Source organism: Ambystoma mexicanum, chromosome 4q (genome assembly GCF_040938575.1).
Source record: "Ambystoma mexicanum isolate Mex_15411 chromosome 4q, UKY_AmexF1_1, whole genome shotgun sequence".
Taxonomy (NCBI): domain Eukaryota; kingdom Metazoa; phylum Chordata; class Amphibia; order Caudata; family Ambystomatidae; genus Ambystoma; species Ambystoma mexicanum.
This window is the reverse complement of record NC_090928.1, coordinates 1,249,373,652-1,249,400,277: the sequence shown is the minus strand read 5'-3', so window position 1 is coordinate 1,249,400,277 and position 26,626 is coordinate 1,249,373,652. Positions and strand designations below refer to the sequence as shown.

At 47.3% G+C, this 26,626-nt stretch overlaps 1 protein-coding gene across 1 annotated transcript in view; it reads left to right on the top strand.

Moving 5' to 3' along the window:
* Positions 1-26,626, top strand: part of LOC138468323 (exportin-5-like) — a 1,170,237-nt gene that overhangs the window by 550,298 nt on the left and 593,313 nt on the right. The window contains exon 18 of the mRNA XM_069608829.1: positions 11,900-12,099. Within this exon, the coding sequence (XP_069464930.1) occupies positions 11,900-12,099 (200 nt within the window). The remainder of the gene's footprint in view (positions 1-11,899; positions 12,100-26,626) is intronic.

Sequence of the window (26,626 nt, the reverse complement as noted above, 5' to 3'; positions counted from 1 at the left end):
AGACTGCCAACTGCCAAGCTCTCGATCTCATCAAGGCCCATCATTCTGCTGCACCAAGCACCATCTCCAGCCAACTCTCTTTGTGGCTCTCCCGATCTCTGGCCAACTCTCGATCTCTCGTGCAGTCCCACAACTCTTCCGTCTCTCACAACTCTTCTGAACTCCTGTCTCTCTGTCTCTCTCTCTGTCTCTCTCTCTCTCTCTCTGTCTCTCTCTCTCTGTCTCTCTCTCTCTGTCTCTCTGTCTCTGTCTCTCTGTCTCTCTGTCTCTCTGTCTCTGTCTCTGTCTCTCTCTCTCTCTGTCTCTAGCTCTCCTGGTTATAGTCTCCAATGACGCACAGAATGTCTAAGAATGTCTCTCCCTCAGCATTTAGCAAAATGCCTGCCTGTCTCCTTGCGTGTTACTTGTCTCGGCATGTCCTGTTACTTCGTGTGCTGTCAGCGTGACCTCATATCGCTCCCTCTTGGCCTTCCGAGTATGTTGCAAAATACATAATCTTTTCCCTGTTTCTCCATTCTCTCCACTGTAGGCTTCACTCTGTATTACAAGTTGCTCTTAGGCCCCGTCCACCTCATACAAAAGCACCTTCTCCCATCTCTCCATCGTCACTCCCTTGGCGCAGCCCACATCTTTGCAGTCTCTCCGAAGCACACCAGCCAAGCTGATAACATGAACCCTTGTCCGAGAGGGAAGCTCATCTGTGTATGTCTGCCAATGTTTACGAACAGTGTACCATAACATTTCTCCGCACTGAGCAACTTCTGTCTTTCTCCATCAAAAAATGGCTCATAGGCCTCGTGTCTCATTCTGAATGCTTCCTAGTGTTTACCGCAAATCTCTCGCAATGCAAGCACTAACTAAATGCAAAACTCATTCTAGGTGCATACTCAATCATACATACATACATACATACATACATACATACATACATACATGACAGTCTCTAAATGTATGTGTCTTTACAAAGCATAACAATCTGTGAATGGCTTTACATGCATTTCAAATATAACAGTGTGTGTGGTGCAAGCAATGCATTTTCTCTCTCAGCCTAAGTGCTATTTCTAATGCAAATATAAATACAGCATATCATGGTGAGTATATGTTGTCTCTAAAACACTACATGGCACTTCAAACGTGTGCAAGTGGAGGCAATATCATTCTAAAAGCATATTGCAAATGCATACAAAGGTGACAGTCTAATATGTGGACAGTGTCTACTTCAGCAATGTACTAATCAGAACTAAACAGAGTGCAATAATGGAATAATTCCATTGCAAAGAGTAATGATTGGGTAATGGTTCTCTACAGATACTTATGATGAGTCTAACGATAACAATACCAGGCTCCTCATTTTATCAGATTCACAAATGTACTCTCTCTGGCCTTCCTTGTATGCTCCTGTTTCTTTTTACTGGCAGACCTGGGGGTGCTTGATACCACTCCAAGGGTCTTTAAGTCATTCCCCAGCAGGACTCTCCCAGGCACCTCACTTTGTACACTAACTGGTATCTTGATAAGTCATGTTGTTGCACTGGATGAGACTGGTAGTCTAGGAAGCATTTGGACAGGGCCCACAGAAAGCTTGGTGAGGCCTTTGGGTGCCTTAGCAACATCCTCGGGTTTGAAAAAAGATTAATCCACCACTGTAATGCTGGCCCCGGTGTCTCTAATGGCAGGGGTCTCCTGACCGTTTACAAGTACACTGTCCTTGTAATGTTCTTTTGTGTTATCTGGAATTGAATTATATACATCTAAATGTTGGTGTTCCTACAGACCCAGTGACACTAAAGAAACACTGGCATAGACTCCAATGGAGTCTTCAGCCAGTAATTGAAAGTTTCCACTTGCCCTTTGTACTTAGCCCTCTGGGGAAAAGGCTAAGGAGACATTGTGGACCCCTGACTGTTTACCCTTGCATCTTGGATCCACTTTCACATTGTTAGTAGACCCACAAGCATACCATTTTCCAAATGTTTTGGCAAATGGGGGTTTCTGCTGACCTCCTTCTTGTTTGGCACTAGAAGTTTCACTAGCCTGATTCGGTTTCCCTGGTGGCTTACCCTTTTTCTGTTTGGGGCCCTCTTTTGGATTGGAGGTATTAGAATTCTCTTTGCCATCTTTCTTTTGCTGCTTCCCATCATCCTTCTGAGTTGCCCCAAAATCCTTGTGAGTAGCCCTGTTGGCAACCCACAAGTCAGCAACCTTTGCTAATTTCTTTGGATCAGTTTCCTTAGTCAGCCAGGTGCTGTCTCAGCTCAGGAGAGCAGGCATCAAAAGTAGATTCTAACAAAAATAGATTTTGAATGGATTGTCTTCCCACGTATTCCTCATCTTGTGATATTCATATTCGTCAGCTTCACTGCTTCAGAATTTATTTTTTGGCAGAGGGCGCTGTGCACCAGGTTGTGGCGTCGATGTCCATAGATGGGCTCCATATCGTGTCAACGTCACCATCCGTATAAATAGCTCGTGCCGCACCCATTGGCTTCAGTTCCGTTTTTCCGATTGCTTCGCACTCGAACGGCGCGCTTCAAAGTTTTCTTCAGAAAATGTCTTCATCTACCCCTTCTACATCCAAGACGGGGTTCAAAAAATGTATCGACTGCGGTTCGAAGATGTCGATAACAGATCCTCACTGCATTTGTCTTTGGTGCCTGGGTTCAGATCATTGAACCGGCGACTGTGTCTCCTGTCAGTCGATGACCGAGAAGGCCCTTCGTGAGAGGAAAGGTAAACTGGCGGTGGGTTGGGATGCTTCTAAGGCCTCTTCGAAGGCCTTGTCTAATGCCACCCTGTGCCTGCCTCCCTGCCAAAGGAAGCCCCTACAGAGTTTGTTGAGATCTTTGAAAAAAGAGGGGGGGGATGTTGAAGGGGACGTTTGTGAAGTTATGTAATAGGTGGGGAAGGGCGACCATTTTGAGGAGCCCCGCCCTCCCGGCCATCGAAAGCGGGAGCCGGCCCCAGAACGCCATAGATTTCGTGAGAGTCTTTGGCCCTTACGGTATTAAGGATGTGCTCGGTGGCTGGGTTGCAGTGTATAGTTATCCCCAAGTATTTGAAGGAAGTAGCCTGCCATTCGAGATCCAGAGGGGGGAGGGACCTGTATTTATCGGTGAAGAGTGCTGCAAGGGGATAAAGGCAAAACTTGCTCCTATTGATCTGGATACCGGTGAGCTTGTGGAAACAGTCCAGGGTTTCCAAGATGTAGGGAAGGATGTGCTCAGGGTCCCATAGGTACAATAGGGTGTCAGCGTACATCAAGATGAGGTGGGTCACCCCGTCTATCTTAATGCCACCCTCTCCATATTCCTGTCTCAGGTAGGCCGCCACTGGTTCAGCGGCAAGGATGTATAACATGGGGGACAGAGGGCACCCCTGGCGAGTGCCTCTGTGTAGGGAACATTTAGCGGAATAGGTTTTGTTGGTACGTACCCTCGCAGTGGGGCTGGCGTAAACCAGCCGGGTCCACTTAAGGAACACAGGGCCTATCCCCATTCTGGCCATGGTGGCATACAGCCAGTCCCACCTCACCGAATCAAAAGCTTTGGTGGCGTCAAGTGATGCCACTGCAAGTTTCTGCGGCCTTCCCTCAGTACTATAGATAACATGATGCAGCCTGGGCAGGTTCTCAGTGATGGAGCGCCCTGAGACGTATCCCGTTTGGTCCTGATGGATCAACAGAGGGATAACTCTGCGCAGTCTATTCGCCAGCAGAGCGGTGAGGATCTTACAGTCAACATTAAGCATAGAGAGGGGCCTGTAAGAACCACAATCTGCCCCGTCCCTCCCCGGTTTAAGCAAGGGTCTAATCACGGCCTCGTTCATGGAGTCCGGGAGGATGCCACGCTCAAAGGCCTCATTAAAGACCTGGGACAATATAGTTTCTTCATAGGTCTTGCAGAATTCCCCCAGAAGCCCATACGAACCCAGGGTTTTCCCAGCTGGTAGCGATCTGATTACCACCCTGACCTCGTCGGGGGTGACGGGCTCATCAAGGGTCTCAGCCAATTTCAGGTCTAGTTTAGGTAGGTCGATGGCGTCAAGGGTGTCCTCAATCCTGGTATCAGAGGGGGGCAGGGCTTCGGAATACAGGTTACGATAGAAGTCAGTAACGACATAATTGATTGCTTGTTGGGTATGTACGGCCGTGCTGTCGGGGGTGAGTATGTGGCAGATGGGTGGCCTGGGGGTCTCCCTTTTTATAGAGCCAAGCTAAGAGTTTCCCGGGCTTGTCTCCCAGGGCATGGATTCTTTGTGTGCTTGGCATAACTCAGTTTACCAAGGGATTCCCAATGAGTTAGGCAGGTTTGTCTGAGTTCGGCCATTTTTTGTAAGTGGTCAGGGGATGGGTCAGCCCTACCTTCGAGCGTACTCGGGTCCCTTTCTGCGCGCTCAAGCGAGGATGTAAGAGATCTCTGGGCTCCCCCAACTGCTGCAATCATCTCGCCCCTCATGACCACCTTATATGCTTCCCAAGTTGTGCTCAAGTGTCTAACGCTATGCAGATTATTTTGCCAATATTCTTCAGTGCTATCTTTTATGCGTTCCTTGAATGCAGAGTCAAGTAGGGCCTCAGACCTCAGCTTCCATGTGGGTATTGGGGGTGTGGGCGGAAATGCCTCCCAGGTTACCAGAAGGGGAAAGTGATCCGACAGCACCCTAGGCAGGTAGCGCGCATCAACAAATATGGACTGTTGCGTTAGGCTGAGAAAGATGTAATCCAGCCTGGTGTGTACAGCGTGGGATGGGGAGTAGGAGTACTCCCGTTGCTCAGGGTGCTGGACCCTCCATAGGTCACTGAGTTGCAACTGTTGGATTAGTTTGGAAAGTATTTTGGCTGGGGGGAGGGTCGGTCGTGTTTGTTATCAGATCTGTCAAGTAGAGGATCAAGGGTGCAGTTGTGGTCACCCCCCATATCATAATTCTGTCCGCATATGGGCTGAGTCGCGCATGAAGGGAATGGAAGAAGGCAGTCGCGTCATGGTTGGGTGCGTAAGTACTGACCAAGCAAACCTCTTTGCCCTCTATGGAGCCGCACACCACCACCATCCTACCCTCGTCTGTTTTAGTGCTAGTGAGTTTGAAAGGAACAGTGGGGGCAATCCAAATCAGGACCCCCCTGGCGTAGGAGGAGTATGTCGAACCTATTAGGTTACCCCACCAAGTTTGTGCCAGGGCTTCCAGTTTCTTGGGTATTAAGTGAGTTTCCTGCAGCATGGCGATACCGACCTTGCATATTTTCAGGTAAGTATGGACCCGTCGTTGTTTAATATCGCCCTGGTTAATCCTAACCAGCTCAGAGTATGGTATCCAGGTGGCTTACGAGTTGATTGGTCCCACCAACTCAAAGGAAGAAGTCGCCCTTGAAGGGGCTTCTCTGTCGAGATGAACTTGGCGATTCAGACCTGCAGCATGGCTTCACTGGGCAAACCAACGGTCCAGGAGTTGCAGCAGCCATCCTCTTCCAGATCGTCTTTGGTTCTTTCGTTCCAATGGTCGACTCTGCTTTCCAGTCCAAGAGACTCTCCTTTTAAACAGTTTTCTCCCTTTCATTCCAGCCTAGTTGCCACTCACCCAGCAGGTTGGCTGTTCTTGTCGAGACAGCCAGCCAATTACGCCAGAGTGCATTTAGGTCTCCTAGGAGACTAAGCACAGGAAGTTTTGGGCACCTACCTCATTTCCTGCCCACCCCACTCACTCAGACGCCAGAGGCGGTCTTCTGTCCTGAAGCCCGCAAAAGGCATGGAAACAAAGGGACTAAACCTAGTTTGGCACGCAGAAACAAACTCTAGAAGGACCTTTCCAAAAAGAAATGGTGAAAAAAGAAGACCGGGACCCATTTAAACAAAGGGGCTAAAGGCGCAATCTTGCAAAACATGGCTCCCGTGATTTTTAGCTACCAGTGTTCGCAGTCGGGAAAAATCATGGTAGTTCGTTGTAAAACCACTTTCACCAGCCATTTCGATAGGAAAAGGTAGCATTTTACTGCTACATGAGTTTCGAAACATAGGGGGATACTAGGTAACCCCTCCAGCACTCCATTGTAAGATGGTGTGGGCTGGGTCTAGGAATTTAAAAAGACTAGTAAAGTCAATTTAACCTTACATTCCCTGGGAAACAGTAGTTTATCCCAGAGAAGGTATTTAAAACTTTGGGAAGTCTAAAAAGACATCCCTGTGTTACTGCACTGAGGGTGCTGTGTAACACACATGGAAAGATGCCTATGGAGTTATCTTAAAACTCCATAATCAAAGAACACAAGAGTAAAACACACATCAAAATACATGAAAGAGTGGGGAAAAAGGGCTCACACTCTTTCCAGGTAAAAAATCAAGTCCTCAAAAATCCAGCAAAGTTGCTGGGGATCTCTAAGGTGGAGGGAATTGGCACATTTATGAGAATTCTCCCTAACAGGAGGGTGTTGCCGGTTTTTGTGACTAGATAGGAGAAAGAGGAGCCCCCAGTTTATTCCTGGCGTATGGTTTTGGTTCCAGGCAGATTTCATTGCTTGATCTGGGGAGTCTCGTTGGCTTGTAGATTATTTCCTTTTGAAGGAATTCTGCTCCCTGTCCGCTGATTGCCCTGTGTGTTATGCACATTGTTTTGAACGTGATACAATGTTTGTTTGGAAGCCAATGCAGTATTTTTAACGCTGGAGTGATGTGGTCTCTTCTGGATATTTTAAGCAATAGTCTAGCTGCTGCATTTTTGATGAGTTGTAATTTCTTCAGGAGGTGTTCCGGCATCCCGAGGTAGAGGCTGTTAGCGTAATCGATTCTTGACATGATGAGTGCGACGATTGTCAGTGTTTTCTGGGTGAAGGAGAGGAAAGGTAGGACCCATTTCTTAATTATCGCGTTTACTTGTGGTTCTAAGGTTAGAGCGTTGTCCATTAGAAATAGGTGAAATATGATTAACGTTTCCATGTTTTTCTAGCGACCTGTTGGGGAGAATTCTCATAAATGTGCTAATTCCCTTCACCTTAGAGACCCCCAGCAACTTTGCTGGATTTTGAGGACTTCATTTTTTTTACCTGGAGAGAGTGTGAGCCTTTTTCCCACTCATGTATTTTGATGTCTTTTACTCTTGTGTTCTTTGATTAGGGGGCTTTAGATAACTCCATAGGCATAATCTTTTAATTTGTGTCACACAGCGCCCTCAGTGCAGTGGCACAGGGAAGCCTTTCAGGCTGTCCCAACGTTTAAATACCTTCTCTGGGATAAACTGTTTCCCAGAGAATGTGAAGTTGAATTGACTTTGCTAGTCTTTTTAAATTCCTAGACCCAGCACACACTATCTTACAATAGAGTGCTGGAGGGGTTACCTAGTATCCCCTATGTCTAGAAACTCGTGTAGCAGTCAAATGCTACCCTTTCCTATCGAAATGGCTGGTGGCAGTGGTTTTTCAACGAACTACCATGTTTCCCGACGGCGACCACCAGTAACTAAAAATCACGGGAGCCATATTTCTTAAGATGGCGTCTGAGCCCCCTTTGTTTAAACAGGTCCCGGTTCTTTTTTCGCCATTTCTTTTTGGAAAGGTCCTTCTAGTGTTTTTTTCTGCGCGCCAAACTAGGTTTGGTCTTTTTGTTATTACGCCTTTGGCGGGCTTCAGGACTGAAGACCGCCGCTGGCGCCCGAGTGTCTGGGGTGGGCAGGAAGTGAGAGAGATGTCCGAAACTCCCTGTGCTTAGTCTCCTAGGAGACCCAAATGCACTCCGGCGTGATTGGCTGGCTGACTGTCCGGCAAGGGTGAGTGGCAGTTAGGCTTGGATGAATGGGAGAAAACTATTTAAAAGGCGAGTCTCTTGGATTGGAAAGCAGTCGCCCACTGGAACGAAAGAACCGAAGACGAGCTGGAAGAGGACGGCTGCTGCAACTACTGGACCGTTGGTTTGCCTGGTGGAGCCCTGCTGCAGGTCCGAATCGCCAAGTTCACCTCGACAGAAAAGCCCTTCAAGGACGACTTCTTCCTTTGAGTTGGTAGGACCAATCAACTTGTAAGCCACCTGGATACCATTCTCGGAGCTGGTTAGGATTAACCAGGGGGGAAGGACACCAGCTTGTGTGCTTGAAGAATATCAACCGGAATCGAAAATTTACCAATTTGCCAGCTTTGCGACCAGTCCCTGTGCAGTGCCGGAGTCCCCCAACGTCCTCCCTCTTGTCCCCACGACTGAGGCTCAGGAACAGCGAGATCTGCAGGAACTGCCAGGAACAGAATTTTTCAGCTGCTTCTTTTTCTTCAATATAAGGTACTGTGACAACCCGACAGAACTTACCTCTCATTGCGAAAGTACGTACAACTTTGGCAACTTGCAGGCCTAGTCTGCTTTTGACCTGACATACAAACCTTTCTTCCGTGAGCTACTTCTAAGAACCCCATGGCAAAGACATTTCCGTTTTTAAATACCAGAACCGTTTTTACTTATACACGACACTAGTCCATTAACTTTGGCCTACCTATTGCATTGAATCGACTCCTCTGGTGAACTCAGTAATATTTGTTTCGAGGGGATTGGGTCCTCCGACGTATTCCATATCTATGACATGTAATCACCACAGCTGTGCTGATTACATGTCATAGATATGGAATACGTCGTCGGACCATCCCATCGAAAGAACGTTACTAGGTAAGAAAGTAACTTGTTCTTTTTTTACTTATGCCTTTTTGCTCCTACTTCAAGGGAGCACAACTGCTTAGTAATCAGTACTGTAGTATACTTTTTGTGTGATATTGGTTGCCTCATTTAGTGAATGCTTTATAAATGATTGTGTAATACATTAATAAGTGTTTTACCAAGAAACCTTGAGAGTAACTGCCTGTCTGAATACTAGTAATTATAGACCTTTGTGTAACACCCTTACAAGCTCACATTCCCTCTTGAGATAAGCCTGGCTGCTCAGCTCGCTACCAAAAACGTTGTGGTACAGACTTATAGGAAAGATTGGTTTTCCTTACACCTGTAGTCCTAGTTGTGTGTAGTGGTCCCAGAGGGAACTGCATACAAACTTTGCCTAACGCGACCCAAAACAAACCTAATTGAAAGAGCTAAAGTCAAACAAATGCCTTTCTAAGTGTGCTTTCTTAATGACAGTGCAAACCCACACACTGCCTCCAAGCAATTGGGAAACGCTGACTGAGAGCGTATGCACATATATGCTCACACACAATGGCACACACATGCATTCACTCAGCAAGTGAGGGAATTTAAAAAAAAAATGTTTATAGAAAGAGTGGAGGTTACTATCAAAAGAGCAAAGTCTACACACATTAAAAATGGCAACTTTAAAGTTATTACAAAAGCATCTATCACACGACTACCCCCCAGTAATATAGCTAAAAAGGAGTCTTTTGGAAATCTTTGCCCAGTTTGACAGTTTCATTTTCCAGTGGTTCGTACTTTGTTTAAACCGTTTATTAAATATTTGTGATGATAAATTAAAATATACACATTTTTCCAGAAATCTTTTAAAACTAAAATGTTTTATATTTAGTAAGATTTATGCTTTCTGTTAGGTCTCAACAGTGATATTATTAATGCCATTTGATGCATCAGGGGGCGTCGGAGGCGGCTGTTGCTCTAGGCAGCAGTGCGGCTTGACGTCTTTTCATACCGACAGTTGGGTCCTTTCCTCTATTCCATTGGTGAATCGCTCGAGTGTGAGCACGGCAGAAGCAGCTGTGTTATCGGTCGAGTTGTGTCGCCAGTTGTTTTGCGTACCCATCTTGCTTGTTATGTATCCGGGGGCCTGGGACTTGAGCGTGGTGGTATGAGTGTAGTGGCCTGATGGGTGTCCTGTTCCGGGTGGACGTATGATGAACAGCTGCTGAAATCCTTTCAGAAACCACTGCATACGTATTTTTGGTGAGTAACGGAGTGTTTCCTTATCGAGTGTTTTTTCCTCTGATATAGTATGCCTGGGGCAAGGAGAAGTGTAAAAAAAGGTATACCAAAAAGGCCAGCCGTATGCCTGACAAATGATTAAAGTACTTCAATCCACCATGCCCCCAAGATAGGTTGTGGGAATTACATCCTCAACTATCCCTCTTACGGGCAACTCTCTAGGTACCAAAGGGGTTTGGCTGTTGGAATTTACAGCGGTTACACCTAGGGCTACTCCCTTTGCTCTTAAGGGGCACCGCTTATCTGAGGTTCGCGCATTTAGATCACGCAGGAGGCAAAGGCTACGTTCGGAGAGTGCCGATTTATCCCCTGACGTCGGCGCTGTCACTGCTTTGAATACTGGAAGTAATGAGTTGGCTTGTAATACAGCTAATTTAACAACAGTTGAGGTTAACTTTGAAAACTTACTAACAAATATAAAGGATATTTATGCGCCTTTCCCGTCCATAACATCCTCCTCTGTTGTAATGGTGATTGGGATTAACCCCAGGCCACAAGTCTCTTCTACAGCATCACCACCCGACCAGGACGATAATTCTCAGAAGCAGACCACCCCTGAACAATGGGTGTTGGTAAGGACCAACATAATTAAAGAACAATCGGTGCAATAGTTTCACTGACTTCTGTACTTGGATGGATTCCCTAGATAACTATGTATGGAATTACCATATGATCAAGATGGATTAGAGATGCCAAACTGATCCTTTAAAACCCCTAATGATGCATCAACTTCCAGGTCAATTGAATACCTGCGGCCAGTTGGCTTTTACCGGGGGAAATGGACCAGGCTTCACAAATCACACAGCGTGGGCTCGGTTATTCGTTCTCATTCAATGGCTGGCCCTTTCGTCCTTACCTCTGAAGTAGTGGAGATGTTGGGAGGCCCTAACCCTTTACCATTGGCAGATGTAAGGAAGTCCAAGCTAGATTTGGGTCGTCCTGCAAAAGTTGGCACTATTCCTTCCAGCTCTAAAAATCTAAGACTAAGGAAATGATTAATGCAGGTATTGAGGGATAAGACTTTAAGAGACTTTATGGATGACAGCACAAGTATTATTACCAACATAGAGAAGCCAGTTGGGAAAGAACCGAGAGATGATGTAAGCAAAAAGTTCTGGCTTGGCTTCGTCAAAGAACTGGGCCGGGAGTGTATAGACTTTCAGATTTGAACATTTTACACAGACTTCAGATCGATGAGTGGTGCACTCAGGAAAACAGGGATGCGTCTTGGTAGGATGTGTGGCCAGCAACCTGCAAATCGTTACCTAAAGGTTTGTCAAACTTAAACTTCATAGTGGATATGCCTTTGGGCAATATTATTCCCTGTGGAGAACGATTGTATTAACTGATCTATGACTCTGCTATGCTCCGTGTGCCTCCTGACTGCATGTTTATGTTGTAAGTTATGTCCTGTTCCAGCACTCTGTCCGTAGGCTACAGCGCTTTATAAATAAATAAAATAAATGTCTAATAAAAAGTTACATTATTTTACATTTAATTTGCATTTTTTAATTGCCATTAGGCTCAATTATAAGTAAATCAGTGAATTAAATAACATGTTATTTAACAGCACACGTAACAAGTGTGTATGTGTTGAGTAGATTATGGTTCATTAAAATGCATTTTATTATAATGCACAACAATCATTTCCCTTCAGCATCCACTTGCCGTGGTCTGTTTTTGTTTGACTGCTCTGTCAAGCCTAGTCAGTCTACTTGTTGTAACAATTCTGCAAACAATTGTGTTAATCGCTGGTGTGTGTAGCAATGGTCTGCGTCTGAGTGGCTGTGGGTCTGATTCACTGGGCCAGTCCCCAGATGCAGGTCAAGCTCCGTTTGATTGGTGGGACAAATATTGACAGTGGATGCTTGTTAGGTGTTCGGGAAAGCATGACTTGGTCTGTTGGAAACTGACTTGCAAGCACTTGTGGCCATGTCTGGGTGTGCTTGTTTAATGTGACCCTTCACTCTTACGTTCTACTTCATCTGCAGCCTAACTTCGAGACACTGTATAACCATGTCAAACAGCTGCTCTGCAATGAACTGCTGCTCACCCAGATGGAGAAATGTGCCCTCATGGAGGCGTTGGTACTGGTTAGCAACGAGTTCAAAAACTACACGCAACAAAGCACGTTCTTGGAGGAGCTCATGGCCCCCGTTGCTTCACTCTGGCTTTCTGAAGAGATGCAAAGGTAATGCATGCTTTCCTGGGTCTTTACAACCCTTTTTAGATTTCTGTTCAAATGCATTTAGGAAAAACACGCATATTCCAATCACACTATTAAGGTCTGTTGTTGGTCTTTGTAGTCCTGATGTCTAAACTCTTTGTTGCCCTCACTGTTATGTGGGTGGTGTGCCTTCGACCGAATACTGGGGGATGGGTAGCATTTGAAATGTTTGGGCTGGTCCTCCCATTTAGTAGATCTTTAGCTTCATTGCATGGGAAACTTTACTGAATCAGGTGGTTCTTTTCTTACACCAGCAGTTTACCAATCTAGTCAGAAAAGAATTGGAAATGCTTGATTTTTTTGGGGGGTGGGGTTCACAGAAGGGATTCGTTTTAGGGGTTTCTTTTTTTGCGTTTTTTTTAAATTTCAATCTTATATGAATCAACTGCTCACAAAATATGCGCACACCATTCATTTTCAGTCATACGTTTATTCTGTGCCTTTCTGCCTTCACATTATTTTATTCTCACCACTTGGACGTCTTTCAGTCTTCCTCATTAATTGCCTGCTTTGTCTGATGTTCTTTTTATTTTATTAGAAGTTTTGTTCAGTGCTGGCCTTACTCAGAGGGCCTCGGAATGCCTTACAAAGTTCATTGGTTAAAAAGGTGTTAAATCCCCTTCACATGAGTCCCCCAGGAATTTTTGCTGGATTTTGGATTTTTTTTGTCAGTTCTCCTGAGAGGGGGAACCTTTTCCACACTCACTCTGTTTGGCAAGATTTGGAGCAGTACCCTTTTGATGCACTGCAACAACCTTGACCTCCTGACAATAGGAACCCAACCTTTGGTATAAGTCTGTACTACACGGGTTGGTAGTGTGGTTGAGCAGCCAGGCTTATCTCAATAGGGGTCAATGTGAACAGTAGGGTAGTTGCACAGAATGTTACAGTGACAAGTATCCAAATAAACACTTACACTCAAGGTTTCTTGATTACACAATTATTAATTTATTTACCAGTCAGTTAGAATAAGCCTTCTTCAGAAGGGGCACTATAATAGTAATACAAATACACTTCAAAATACACACTCTTAGTTGCTCTAAATCAGCAAGCACCCATTTGGGATGGCACACACACTTCCTACAGTCTCCGGTGACCTAAATAGCTAGGACACTACAAATATTCTGAAGCAGGTAAGAACTTTTGACCCCCCCACAACCTCAGTGCAAAGTAAGTTAACCCTTTCCCGGAAGGATAGGCGAAACACAATGTCAGAGGGGAGAAGAGTCATTCAGGGAGCCAGGACAGCTAATGTTAAGTTAGCAAAAGTCTAGGTGAGCTGAAGCACTTAGAGTAAGTGAGTAAAGGTCTTACACAATGTTTTTGAAGTCTTTGTAGAAAAGAAGAATCGATGTAGGGCCACAATCTGTTTAAACTTGTGAGAATAGAAGATGCAAGCATTTCTACAGAGCAACCAAGACAAGTCTCAACTGGGAACAAGTAAGGCTACTCAACAAGAGGTAAGTTTTAAGACTATAAAGTACCTGGTTTAGAAGAAATGGTGTCAGCTGGCTTCTGTTCAGCTCTGCAGCTCTGCAAATCCTGTTGTTCCTGGGCTTCAGTCGTGGGGACAAGAGGGAGGACTTCTGGGGACTCCTGCACTGTAATGGGACGGTCAACGACGTCTACCGGCAATTCTTCAAATGAGTGGCACTTTGCGGTTTCAGCTCCTTGTGTCTCAAGCAAATAGCACCACTGCAGTTCTCGGATACCACTCCGGACCATCCTCGCATCTGGGGTCCAGCACTCTATTGAGGTGGCTCAGGCTTGGTCAGTTCCTGCTTCGTGGGAGTCTGGAGGATCTTCCTGGAGCTCGGGCCTGACTTAAAAGCAATGCACTCGATCTGGTGTTCCGCTCCGACTCTTTGGGTCCAACAGCAGCAGTGGAAGTACAGCCAGCTTTGAGAGGATGTCCAGACAGGCTTACTTTGGAGTTGATTGGTCCCCCCAGATCAAGGGGAGAAGTCGTCCTTGCACGTCTTCTCTACTCGAGGTGGATTCAGAGCTTCAGCACAGCAGCAGGGCTTCACTGGTCAAACCAACGTTCCAGGAGTTGCAGCAGGCGTCTTTTCCAAGTTCTTCTTTGGATTCCTTCATCTAGTGGTCGACTCTGCCTTCCAAGCCAAAAAGCCACGCCTTTTATGCAGGTTTCTCCCATTCATAGTTTTACAAAAGGTAGCGGGCGCCCCTCTCTCGCAAGAACAGACATGATAACCTGTTCAGTGGTTATTAACCACTTGAGAGTTCGCAGCCACTGCTTTTACTCACTGTGCCTTTCACAGACGGGTAATATCCATTTGCATATCAGTCTTTGTCCTGCCCAGGGGCAGTCCAGCACCGAAATACAATGGCAATTCCAATCTGAACGAGAGTACCACCAGCAACCCCATACACGTGTTTCACCCTTGTTGGGGATCATCAGTGAGGTGAAGCTGATGCCTCTCTAAGCACAGTGAGAGGGAGACCACGTCTGGTTGCCCCCAGGAGACCTAGGGTTACCAATCCCAGGTTCCTTAAAAAATAGTTTTACAAAAGGTAGCGGGCGCCCCTCTCTCGCAAGAACAGACATGATAACCTGTTCAGTGGTTATTAACCACTTGAGAGTTCGCAGCCACTGCTTTTACTCACTGTGCCTTTCACAGACGGGTAATATCCATTTGCATATCAGTCTTTGTCCTGCCCAGGGGCAGTCCAGCACCGAAATACAATGGCAATTCCAATCTGAACGAGAGTACCACCAGCAACCCCATACACGTGTTTCACCCTTGTTGGGGATCATCAGTGAGGTGAAGCTGATGCCTCTCTAAGCACAGTGAGAGGGAGACCACGTCTGGTTGCCCCCAGGAGACCTAGGGTTACCAATCCCAGGTTCCTTAAAAAATAGTTTTACAAAAGGTAACGGGCGCCCCTCTCTCGCAAGAACAGACATGATAACCTGTTCAGTGGTTATTAACCACTTGAGAGTTCGCAGCCACTGCCATTCATACTCTTTCGTCCCTTCCAAGGGACGGTAGACGGAACCTTTTTCAACAGAAAAAAACCTTCTTCCGCTTTAAATTTCGAAGCGCGCGGGGTGCGGCCCTGGGAGCATGCGCTACCGTGACTCTGCGCTACCGTGACTAGCATGCGCTACCGTGACTCTGCCCTCCGGTGCCACACCTCAGTCCCCTTTTCCGCATCGACGGGTACGGGCTGAATTCACCAGCGCTCCTGGGTTTGGCTTTGGCCATGTAATTCCACGCGCGGATACTTCTATCTTTTTATCTTTTTTATCACAAATTGTGGATTTCCTCCCAGACCTTCCTACGCAGAGCCAATCGCGTTTCAAGGCCGGACTGGCTGAGGCCAAGATGGTGGCACAGGACATTATGGAATCCACTGTGGCCCACATTGACCCCTCTGGCCGGGCCATTTGCATAGCCACGGATATGAGAAGACTAGCAGCGCTCTGACAAGGGGCGTACCTACGGAGGGTTCCGTGGCTTCCAAGAACGGAGGTCCAGGCAGCCGGACTGCTCACCGAATCAACATCGGCGCAAGCTACAAAACAGGGGGATGTGGGGGAGTAAGAGCCTTTTCCAGTCCCCCACCTCTGCAACAGCCTCAGAGGGAAAGAAGGCATGACACACCCTCCGGGTCCACGTGTCTCCAGTGGGGGGCAGGCTTGCTCTCCATGCACATTTCTGGCCTCAGAATTTCGTGGATCCCTGGATCCTCTCCGTAGTATCCACGGGGTACAACCTACCGTTCCCAGCCTCTCCTCCCTTCTACACCCACAGGTTGGGACAGCATACCCTTTTGGCGGAGATCCGGTTGCTCGTCGAGAGCCAGGCAGTGGAGGAAGTCCCAGCCTCCCAGCGAGGCTTGAGCTTCTACTCAAGGATTTTCCCCATTCAGAAAAAGAGCCAGTTGGAGCTTAGTTGTGCTGGACCTTTCCACCCTCAACCTCTCCCTACCTCTTCAAAAATTCAAGATGGTCACGCCAGCTTTTGTGCAAGGGAGACTGGATGTGCTCCCTGGATCTGAATGACGCGTACTTGCACGTCCCGATTTGGCAGCACTATCGTTCTTTTCTACGGCAGGCAACCACTTCGTCAGCAGAAACGTGACCAAGACCTGAAGATACCAGCACCTCCTGGGCCTCATGGCAGCGGTCCTTCTGGCTATCACCCACAAGAGACTCAGGATGAGGAGGATACAGCTGCACCTTGCGGCATCATGGAACCAGGAGCGGGACTCTCAAGCCGAGATGATCAAAATTCCATCTCTCTACTCGGACCTCACATGATGGCCCACGGACTGCAACCTATGGATGGCCTCCTACCCTGCAGGTCACCATCACTACGGACTACTCTTTCGAGGGTTGGGGAACCAGCCTGGACAATCACTCGGTCCATGGCACCTGGATCCGGCAGGAGCAGGCGTACCACATCAGTTGGCTGGGGCTGAATGCCATCTGGCTAGCACTCAGAGCATTCCTTCTGCTTATCGAGGGTAAGGTTGTCCTCATCCAGACAGACAACCCGACCAGCATGTACTATGTCAACGAGCAGGAGGCACCAGGATTCCTCCCCCCGGAACTCCCCTCCTGCCCCCCTCCCCCCACTGTGCCGACTGGCGATCAGCATGTGGGAGTGGACCCTGGACAAAATCTACCTCCCGGCAGTCCATCTTCTGGGGGAATCCAACCTGGAGGCGGACGGGCTCAGCAGGTTGGGAGCGGACAATTGAGTGGCAGCTCAATGACCTCGCTCTGCAGGAGATTTTCTGCAGATGGGGACACCCCCAGGTGGACCTCTTTGCCACCTAGCACAACAAGAAGTGCCAACAGTTCGCCTCCTGGCAGGGACAGGGTCCTGGCTCCTTGGGCGACGCATTTCATATTCAGTGGAACTGCATGACCCCATACGCCTTTCCTGCCACACCGCTGATTCACAGAGTGATATGCATGATCAAGGAGTCTCGCCAGCTCAGCATCATTCTAATAGGTACCAGTACATCTTCTGGCACAGCAGGGGGGCAGGGTGATCCACCCCGTGCCACAGAAACTAGCCTTTACAGCGTGGTTCCTGAGCAGGTAACGCTAGGGTACCTCGGCCTCTCCCAGGTTAATCTAGAGATCCTACAGGGTGCAAGTGGACCAGGTTCTGCCATTGAGCAGCTCTAAGAAAATCGACCACCTTGCATGTACGCTGGACGATGTGCTCTCCGTCTCGGCACACCTTGCCCACTCTGGCGTGCAGGTGGACACCTGCCACACTTACATCGCAGTCAATCGGTGCTTACAGGAACTCTGAGGAGGAGGTCTTCTCCAATCCGATTTTCAAGAAACATTTGACGGGACTCGCAAGGCTTTACCCTCCCATCAGGAAGCCACACCCTGTGTGGGACATGAACGTAGTCTTGGGGACACTCGCGCACACGCCGTTTGAGCCAATGGCGTCCGCGGGCACCAGGCTGGTCACCATTAAGACGGCCTTAATAGTCTGTCTCACCTCGGCTCGCAGAGTCCGCGAAATACAGGCGCTGGTCGCCTCAGAACCATATACTATCTTTCACAGGGATAAAGTAGTCCTGCGGACGCACCCAGCATTTCTGCCTAAGGTGCAGTCTGCTTTCTATTTAAACGAGGAAATGGTGCTTCCTATGTTTTTTGCTGCTCCTAGGGTCGAGGCACAGAGAGTACTGCACTGCCTGGATGTCAGGCGTGCCCTCAAATTCTACCTTGACAGGACCAAGGGCTTCCGCAAGTCAGACGCCCTATTTTTCCTTTTTGGAGGTGTAGGACCAGGCTATCGGGCCTCCATATCCCGCTGGATGGTCTCGGCCATCAAAGAAGCATACGAGTGTCAGCATAGGCCACTCCTGGCCACCATGCACGCCCACGCAGTCGGAGCCAAGACAACGGCCATCGCATTCCAGCGGCATGTCCCTTGCCAAGTCGTAAGCAGGGCGGCCACCTGGGCCAGCCCTTCGGCTTTTTGCATTTGCAAGCACTACTGTTTGGATGCCGGCTCTAGCTCAGACGCGGCTTTCGGGCAGGTGGTTCTCAGAAAGCTGTTTGCTTAAGGAGGGTCTCCACTCCACCCTGGGGCTACATTCAGTTGTAATATGCAGTATAGAGGAAAGGGGATGGGACGTAAGAGTAATTAGAAGTTTCTCACCGTAGTGACTAATGCACTCTTATTCCTTAGTCCCCTTTCCTTCATACGTCCCACCATCCTCTCCCTAATAAAAATCCATTTAGAGGTCAAGTTGTTAGGCAGAAACCTGTGCAGTTCCCTTAGGGACCACTGCAAAAGGCTTAAGACTACAGGTGTTAGCAGTAAACCCAATTGGTAGCAGTCTGTACCACCCAGATTTACCTGGTAGCTGCGGCTGAGCAGTCAGACTTCTCTCAAGAAGAGTTAGGCAGTATATAGAGTATACAAGATAGGTACCAAAATACAGTAGCACAAGCAAACACTGACCAGAGCTTTAGTATCAAGTATATATTTAAAGACACACTTATTATTGTAAGCAAGTTCAAAAACTCAGTCCCTATTAATATATATACATCCCTTATTCCTTATTAGACAAGTCTTAGTTAACACCACTTATTTCCAGACAGAGGTGAGCGCTTAACTAAAGATGGCACTCCAATAAGTTAAGAAAAAGGGAGGGAAAAGGCAGAGATTAGGAACAGCACACAACACAATACCAGCAAGGCAGGAAATTCAAAGTCTACTTGTGAGCAAAAAGTTCAGAGGCCAGGCTCCCTCTTGGAGAGAGTAGAACACCAATGTGCCCAAGATCACAGTTTAAAAGGCTTGAAAAGTCTTGCAGAGAGTTTAAAAAGGAATCAGTTCAGCTCAGAAAAGTTCAGTTAGCCAGCCTAGGGCCAACCCAAGTGGTAAAATGAGGATTTACGAGACACCCCACACAGACCGTTGCGAGGGAGGCCAGGCGGAAACAGTACCTTGAAAGTGGAGAGAATCCTCCAGCGGGGGCAGTTGTTCCTGGCAGTGGATGCAAGTCGCAGCGGAAGAGATCTCGACGTGGAGGAAAGCTGAAGGTCGTTGCACTGCCAGGGAAGAAACCAGCCGCGGAGTTCTCCGGTTAAAAGGTACTACCCTTTTATTCGCGGTAGTGGTAAACCGTGGTATCCCAGTTGCCGGGGTATCCCGAGTGCCGGGGTGCTTGGCACAGGCAAGGCGGCCACGAGATGATCCGGGAAGATGAAAAGGCGGGCAAACTGGTTATCCCCACCAGTCAAAGGAAGAAGACTCTTCGGGATGAAGATCTCCTCTGTCGTTGGAAGAAGTGGTGAGTCGGTTCAGCAGGGCTCCACCGGTGGTGTCGTCGTTGCAGGTTGGCTCAGCTTCTCCCTCTTCATATTCTTTGGTCCTGTGGCGACGTCTGACGTCCCAGTCCCCAACGCCCTGCTTTTATGCAGAAAACCCCCATTCTTCAGTCCTAGCTGTCACTCAAACATGCTAAGTGGTGAGCCGGGCGGCTCACCACTGGGCCAATCACACAAGAGTGCGACTTGAGTTGCCGAGGCAACTCAGTCCAGGGTGCCTAAACTTCATCTCCCACACATCCTGTATACCCAGACAGAGTGGCACCACTTTTGGAGGTGTAGAAGCCCGCCAAAAAGTGGAACAAAGGGCTCGACTTGGGTTGGAGTTACAGAGGCGAACACAAACGCCATTTTAAAACCGAGTCCTGGCGAAAAGACCCAACCGGGTAATAAATATTAAATAAATAACCCAGCGGTATCTTTAACATTGCACCAAAAAGTGGTGCGTTTAAAATGAATGGGAAAATCCCATAGTAAATATTCTTAAGGAATATTTCGCGTGGTAACCACTGCCACCAGCCAGGAACTCGACGAGGGGGGACTGCACAGTGCCCCCTCGAAAAACAGACCCAGGGGCAATCTAATTACCCCTACCAGTACTTCCACAATATGATGGTTTGTACTGGTTCTGTTCAAAATTTAAGACTAGTAAAGTCAGTGGTGACTTTACATGCCCTGGGAGACGGTAGTCATTCCCAGGGTATGGAGTCTATGTTTGGGGGTCACTATGACACCCCTGTGTTACTGCACTGAGGGTGCTGTGTAACACACTTACCAAAAACCACATGAAACCCTATGGAGTAAAAGACCCCATAGCCCATAAAACACATTACAAAGTCAAAGGATATCTCAAATCATGTCTAAGAGAGGGAGAAAGAGTCTCACTCTTAACAGGAGAAAACATAAACCCCAAAAATCCAGCAAAGCTGCTGGGGGACTCACTAGGTTTGGGAAATTAGCCTTAACAGATAATTCTCTCTAACAAGTCTCTCAACCTTCATGCTTGGTTTCTGAAAGGTTGAGGGACAAGGATTGGGACCTCCCTGAAGACGTGATGGAGGTCTTGCTCTCGGCCAGAAGGCCAGCAATAAAATCCCTGTACTTTTGTTGTTGTAGAAAGTTCTGTGACTTGTGCAGGGTACAGAATGTGGATACTTTTCAGTGTTCAATTCCTGTGGTTCTGTCTTTTTTTTGCTTTCTTTAGCCCACAAGGGCCTGCAAGTTGGTACCATTAAAGGTTACCTGGCGGCGCTGTCCATATTTAAGCGCTCGTCTGAGGAGTGTTCTTATTGTAAGATTCCTTTGATTTCTCAGTTTCTAAAAGGGCTGACAAATGTGTTCCCACCGTCTCCTTTCCAGGTAGCGGGATGGGATTTGAATCTAGTTCTGAAATTCCTAATGGGTGCTCAGTTTGAGCCCTTACATTCTTGTCCTTTGAGACTGTTGACCTTTAAAACTGTATTTTTGGTTGCGGTTACTTCCGCTCGCAGAGTGAGTGAGTTGCAGGCACTTTCCGCCAAGCCCCCTTTCAGTGTTTCATAAGGACAGGGTTGTCCTTAGGGTTCGTCCTTTTCTTGCGAAGGTTGTGTCGGATTTTTATTTGAGCCAGAAGGTCATTCTTCTGGCATTCTATCATCCTCCGCATCCTGGTAAGGAAGAAGAGAGGCTCCATAGTTTGGATCCTAGGAGAGCTTTGAGCTTCTATCTTTCACAGATGTCCCGGGTCAGAGTGGACGATCAGCTATTTGTGGGATTCACTGGAAGGTGGTTAGGTCAAGCTGTTTCTAAGCATACCTTGTCCCGATGGATCTTGACAATCTCGGAATGCTACCGTCTTGCGGGTAAGGACCCTCTGGTAGGCTTACGGGCCCATTCTACTGGGGGTGTGGCTGCCTCTACTGCTCTGCAGAGGGGAGTTCCCATTCGTAATATTTGTGAAGCAGCCACGTGGGCCTCTGTCCATACTTTTGTAAAACACTACTCCCTGGATTGTATCCGTGTACAAGATTTGGCCTTTGGTAAGGCGGTCCTCTATTCTTCAATTTGATTGGGCATTCTAAAATTCTAAATTCTTTCCCTCCCTACGTTGGTACTGCTTTGAGAGTCTGTCATAAATGTGGAATAAATCGGAGGACACAATCCCTTCGAAGAACAAGTTACTTTCTTACCTGGTAACGTTCTTTCGATGGGATGTTCCTCCGACGTATTCCACATCGCTCCATCCCAGCCTGCCCCTCTACAGAATTTCTTATGCGATTGCATCTTACGTTTACGCAAGGCTTTCTGTAGTCATACTGGCAGAAGATTGGTGCCACACGTTCTGGGGAAAAACTACAACTGAGGCTACGGGCGTTGTGCGTCCTAGATATAACATCCAGTGACGTCGGCTCGACAGAGGCCTCGAGGGACAGCGTACAGATGTCATCGACGTAGGACATTGACGCCGAAAATGTTTCCAAAGCACCACAGCTGTGGTGATTACTGTCATAGATGTGGAATACATCGGAGGAACATACCATCGAAAGAACTTTACCAGGTAAGAAAGTAACTTGTTCATCTTTTCGATTGTGATATCACCACCTTATGTGCGTATGCTGAGGGGTTACATAGTATACCCTTTCTCACCGCTCCTGTAACTTTTTGCTTTCAGTGACAAGCTAATCTGAATGGATGGTGGCAGTGGTTTTATCTTTCCTGCTTTTGTGCAATTCCTAGTCCCAGGCTGTACTCGCAGCTGCAGTAGTGCAGAGAAGGGGTCACCATTGAACCAAAATAGTGATGGTGTTCTTTTCTCACCAATCCAAGATGGCGTGTCCCTTCTGGTCATTTTCCTGCTGTGGGGTAGGTCCTGGTTTTACTTTTGTCTTTGGCGGGATCCCTTTGTGAATCTAGCCAAGGCGCCAGTGTGCTGTGAGGACAGGAAACAGGGGAGAACTCCAAAATTCTGTAGTTTCTCGTCTTCTGCTGTGCCTGGAACCAGTTCCAACTGAGGGGGCTGGCTGTCGTGAAGGAGCAGCTACCATTCAGAGTTCGAATGGTGCATCAGCGCTGATTGGCTGGGTTCCTGCATGAGAGGCATGGATCCTGAGGCTGAAGAGACATAGTGTATTTGCTTGCTACTGAGACATGCCTAACCTGGTGGCTGAGTTCCTGAAGCGCCAGAACAGGTTTGCCCTAGATATCCTCCTCTCACCTGCTGATCCCCTGGCTGAAACTGCACTGGTTACCTGGCAACCCTCTGATCTCGGGCCCAGGTCGCCTCCTTGCCAGTTGCACACCTGCACTGCCCCCCTGGCAACCCTTGCACTTGGGGACTGTTTCTGTATCCCTACAGCTCCCTACCAGCACTTGAAATCTGATGTCTGCACTTACCCTTGCACTTGTACCAGCTGGCCGCACTCTTATTTTATTTGTCTTATTTATTTTACTGTTTCCAATGTACTGCACTGCCCCCTACCCCTCACTTTTCCCCTTCCCCCTGCACTTGCGCTATCTCAATGTCACCTGGCCTAGTAAGATCATTGTCTGTCTTCCCTCTGTTCCCCCTCCCTTGCTTCGTTGCACCTAAACATTTGTTTATAGGTGCTTTATAAATGCTATATCATATCGTGTCATATATCCTATAATATCATATATCGCTCACACTTGGCTTGGAGCTAAGAGCTTGCAATGGGAGATGTTCGGCCGATAACCCCGCTCGACCCATGCTTGTGGGAGGGAGCGATCATCACACATTGAGTATCTATGGTAAGTACCCTTGCGTGGGCCAATCTGGTACACTGTGAGGTGATGCCCAGGGTCGAGAGTGATCGCAGGCCTGTAGTCATCAATTTGGCAAATTATATCTCTACTAAATGTCGGGAGGTAAGGATGGATACTTCGGTTTTGACAGTGGTCCGTGGTCAAGCAAGAGGGTGATGGGCAAAACTGGACCTGAACAAAGTTTTCCCACGTTTGTACAGGAATCTCCTTTATGTATTGGACAGGATCCTGGATATCCAGGTTGTCATGATCTCTGCTTCCAAAAGGTCAGGGTTTTCCCAACTCCCTTGGAAGCAGATCCATAACCCAGGTTCCGAGTGCCAACCAGTCCCAATTGGGACCTTTTGGACCCAGTCCTGGCGCCAGTGGCACCAGGCTCATAAATATGCCCAGTCCCAGCGCTGGAAGCGCCGGGCTCATAATGCTTGGGTGGACTTACCTGCAGCAGACCATGCTGCTTACTTGCCTGCCAGTTGAGCCTCTGATCCTCTTCTGTTTGGAACTACTTTTCCTGTTGGGTGGGGCAGAAGCCACTCCCTAGATTCAGAACACTGGAACTCTTCTGGAAAGCAGGAACTCTTTTCTTACCTAGGCGTGGCTGTGGAAGGAGACACCTAAGCACTACAGGAGGCTATTTAAACCACACCCGATGGATGAATCTTGCTTTGCGTTATTCTGCATCCTCTGCAGCAGAACGCTCATCTGTCTTCTGCATCTGATCCTGGGCCTAAGGAAAAAGGCTTACCATCCTGAATCCAGTCTTCAGCAACTCCTATAAAGACAAGAAAGAACAGGTTAGCATTACGGTCTTCAGTGACAGCTCTTCACTTACCTGGTCCATCGGCTGTCACCAACGCCTCGCGCTGCATTCCGGCATCTGAAAGACAAAGGCTTACCTACTCTTCATGCGCTCCGGAGGTCTTCACACTGCATTCCGGCATCTGAAAGACAAAAGCTTACCAACTCTTCGCACGCTCCGGAGGCCTTCGGCGCTGCATCCCGCATCTGAAAGACAAAACAAGGTGCGTTTAAAGACATTGGGGAACTTTAATACTCACGTGCCATTACTCCTTTCCACATCTAACCCAGTGGGTATTCCGGCACCCTGCAGCCGCTCCGAACTTGTACCTGCAAAATAAAAAGACAGTTAGAGCGCATCGTGAAGCAGGCAACAAGCGCTTACTTACGTGCTTCCAGGCGCTTCTATTCATCACACGGGCTCCATCTTCAACTCACTTCAGCCCGTCATCCGCCATCGCCGGAACCCTGCAAAACAAGAAACATCATTACTAAAGACTTTAAAGACATTAGAATTACTCGAAACTTACCGTTCGTGCAGTAAACGACGGACAGCAGTCCTCTGAAGTCAAGAGGCCTGCTCCCCTTATCCAGTGAAGAAACTAGTTACAGCACCCTGCCCCGAGGCAGATGGAGAGCATGGGGTTCACTTACCTAAGGTGAGAGCGTTAACCTTTGGGGTTCTACAGGAGAAGAGAAAGGGAAGAAGAGAGAGACATTCAATAACCCAGTTCCTTAATCCCATATTTTCTATCTGCAGACATCTTACCCTTCGAGTCAGACATACAGTGCACAGAGGTCCAGCCCAAAGAGCCAGCCGTGTGTTACACATCACCTTTGAAGATACGGTATACGCCCAGTCAAGACCGGCGCCTCTACGGGAATCAGGTGAGCGTTACACAGGTTTTCTCCGATACTGATATCGTAGATTTATTCAACCATATAGCTCTAATTATAATAGACTTTGTTACAGTTCCAAGTAAGCTTATTAGTAAAGGTTGCAATTAAACGTACGCCTTGGTACAATAAGGAATGCCGAGAAGCCAAAATAATTTTAATCGACGAGACTAAAAATGCCACTGACAAGGATGAGCTTTTTAATGCTAGATCTGATTACAAAAAATGGATTTTGATTCAGCAAGATGGGATAGTCTAATTATGACTGCTAAGTATAAAGACCTTGCTAGATTCTGAGGACTTATTAATTTGTGCCAGGAAGCACCCAGTAATACTATCCTGGGATGTCTAAGCTCTTCCTGCTGGGCTGAACATTTTGGTAAACTATATAGTGAAACCAGGGTAGAGTGCGTTCCATCTTCATATGGGGGAACGACCATCGGGTGTATCTCCACTTGAGTTCACCCCCTTCAAAGTAAAAGATGCAATTCTCGCCCAGAAATCAATCCAGGCCTCAGGCCTGGATAAGATTCCAGGCCTGTCCTCTTTAAAAATGAGGAGTTTATTTGGGCCCCCTATCTATTAGTTATTTAATGCAGTAACGCAGGCTGATTCAGCCCCAACATCTTGGACTAAAGCTGAGATAATCCATGTGTATATAAAAAAGGCAGGTGTGATCACCCGAGTAACTACAGGCCTATTTCCCTCCTTATTTGCGAAAGTGATCTTGGGTCGCCTTAAATCCTTGATAGAGTCCAGGAACTTAATTGGCTATCGGCAAGCGGGTTTCAGGGATGGCGTAAGCACAGTGGACCAGAAAGTGTTTTCTGTTGAAACTGATTTTATACATGTTAGGACCGTTTTTCTGAAGTAAGGGCTTAGTAAATCCATTCAACTGAGGTAGTACAAGACTCCACTTGTACTATAAGGCTGTACCACCTGAGTACATGGTAGCGCAGACAGAGCAGCCAGGCTTATCTTAGGAGGGAGAGAGCGCTGTAGAATCATTACAAATGAAATTGTAATACAAATGGTCCAAAGAAACACTGAAACACTATGTATTGTAACAATAAAGGATTTCTTTAAATACAACTAGGCCCAGATACATCTAGGGGTAAATGAGTACTATCACACAGTACATGTAATCACAATATCAAAACACAACATTATGCTTGAAGGGGCACAGACCAAAGCATAAACCTTATTTGGAACACCTTACAGTAGGTCTAGGGAAGTCATACACATTCAGTATAGGTCGCACCTATTCTTGGGGAGTAAAAGCCAATAGTTACTTTCACAATTACTTTCTCCAAGGCTATCAAATCTCCCCAAGGTTTAAATACCTTCTCTTGAATAAACTGTTTCCATGAGCAGTAAAGTGAAATTGACTTTACTTATATTTGTAACTTTCTAGACCCAGCACACACTATCTTACAATAGGGTGCTGGAGGGGTTACTTAATATCCCCTTTGTCTAGCTTCTCATATAACATTTTTATGTTACCCTTTCTACGAGTAATGCCTGGTGGCGGTGGTTTACTTTTTACTACTGTTGTCTGTCTTTACCGCGGGCTGCGTTCACAGCCACAGTAAAGCACCCTTAGATGCTATTTTTGTCAAAAAGGCCCTGATCTTCTTTTTTCGCCATTTCTTTGTGGAAAGTTCCTTCTTGAGATTTACTCTGCATGCCAAA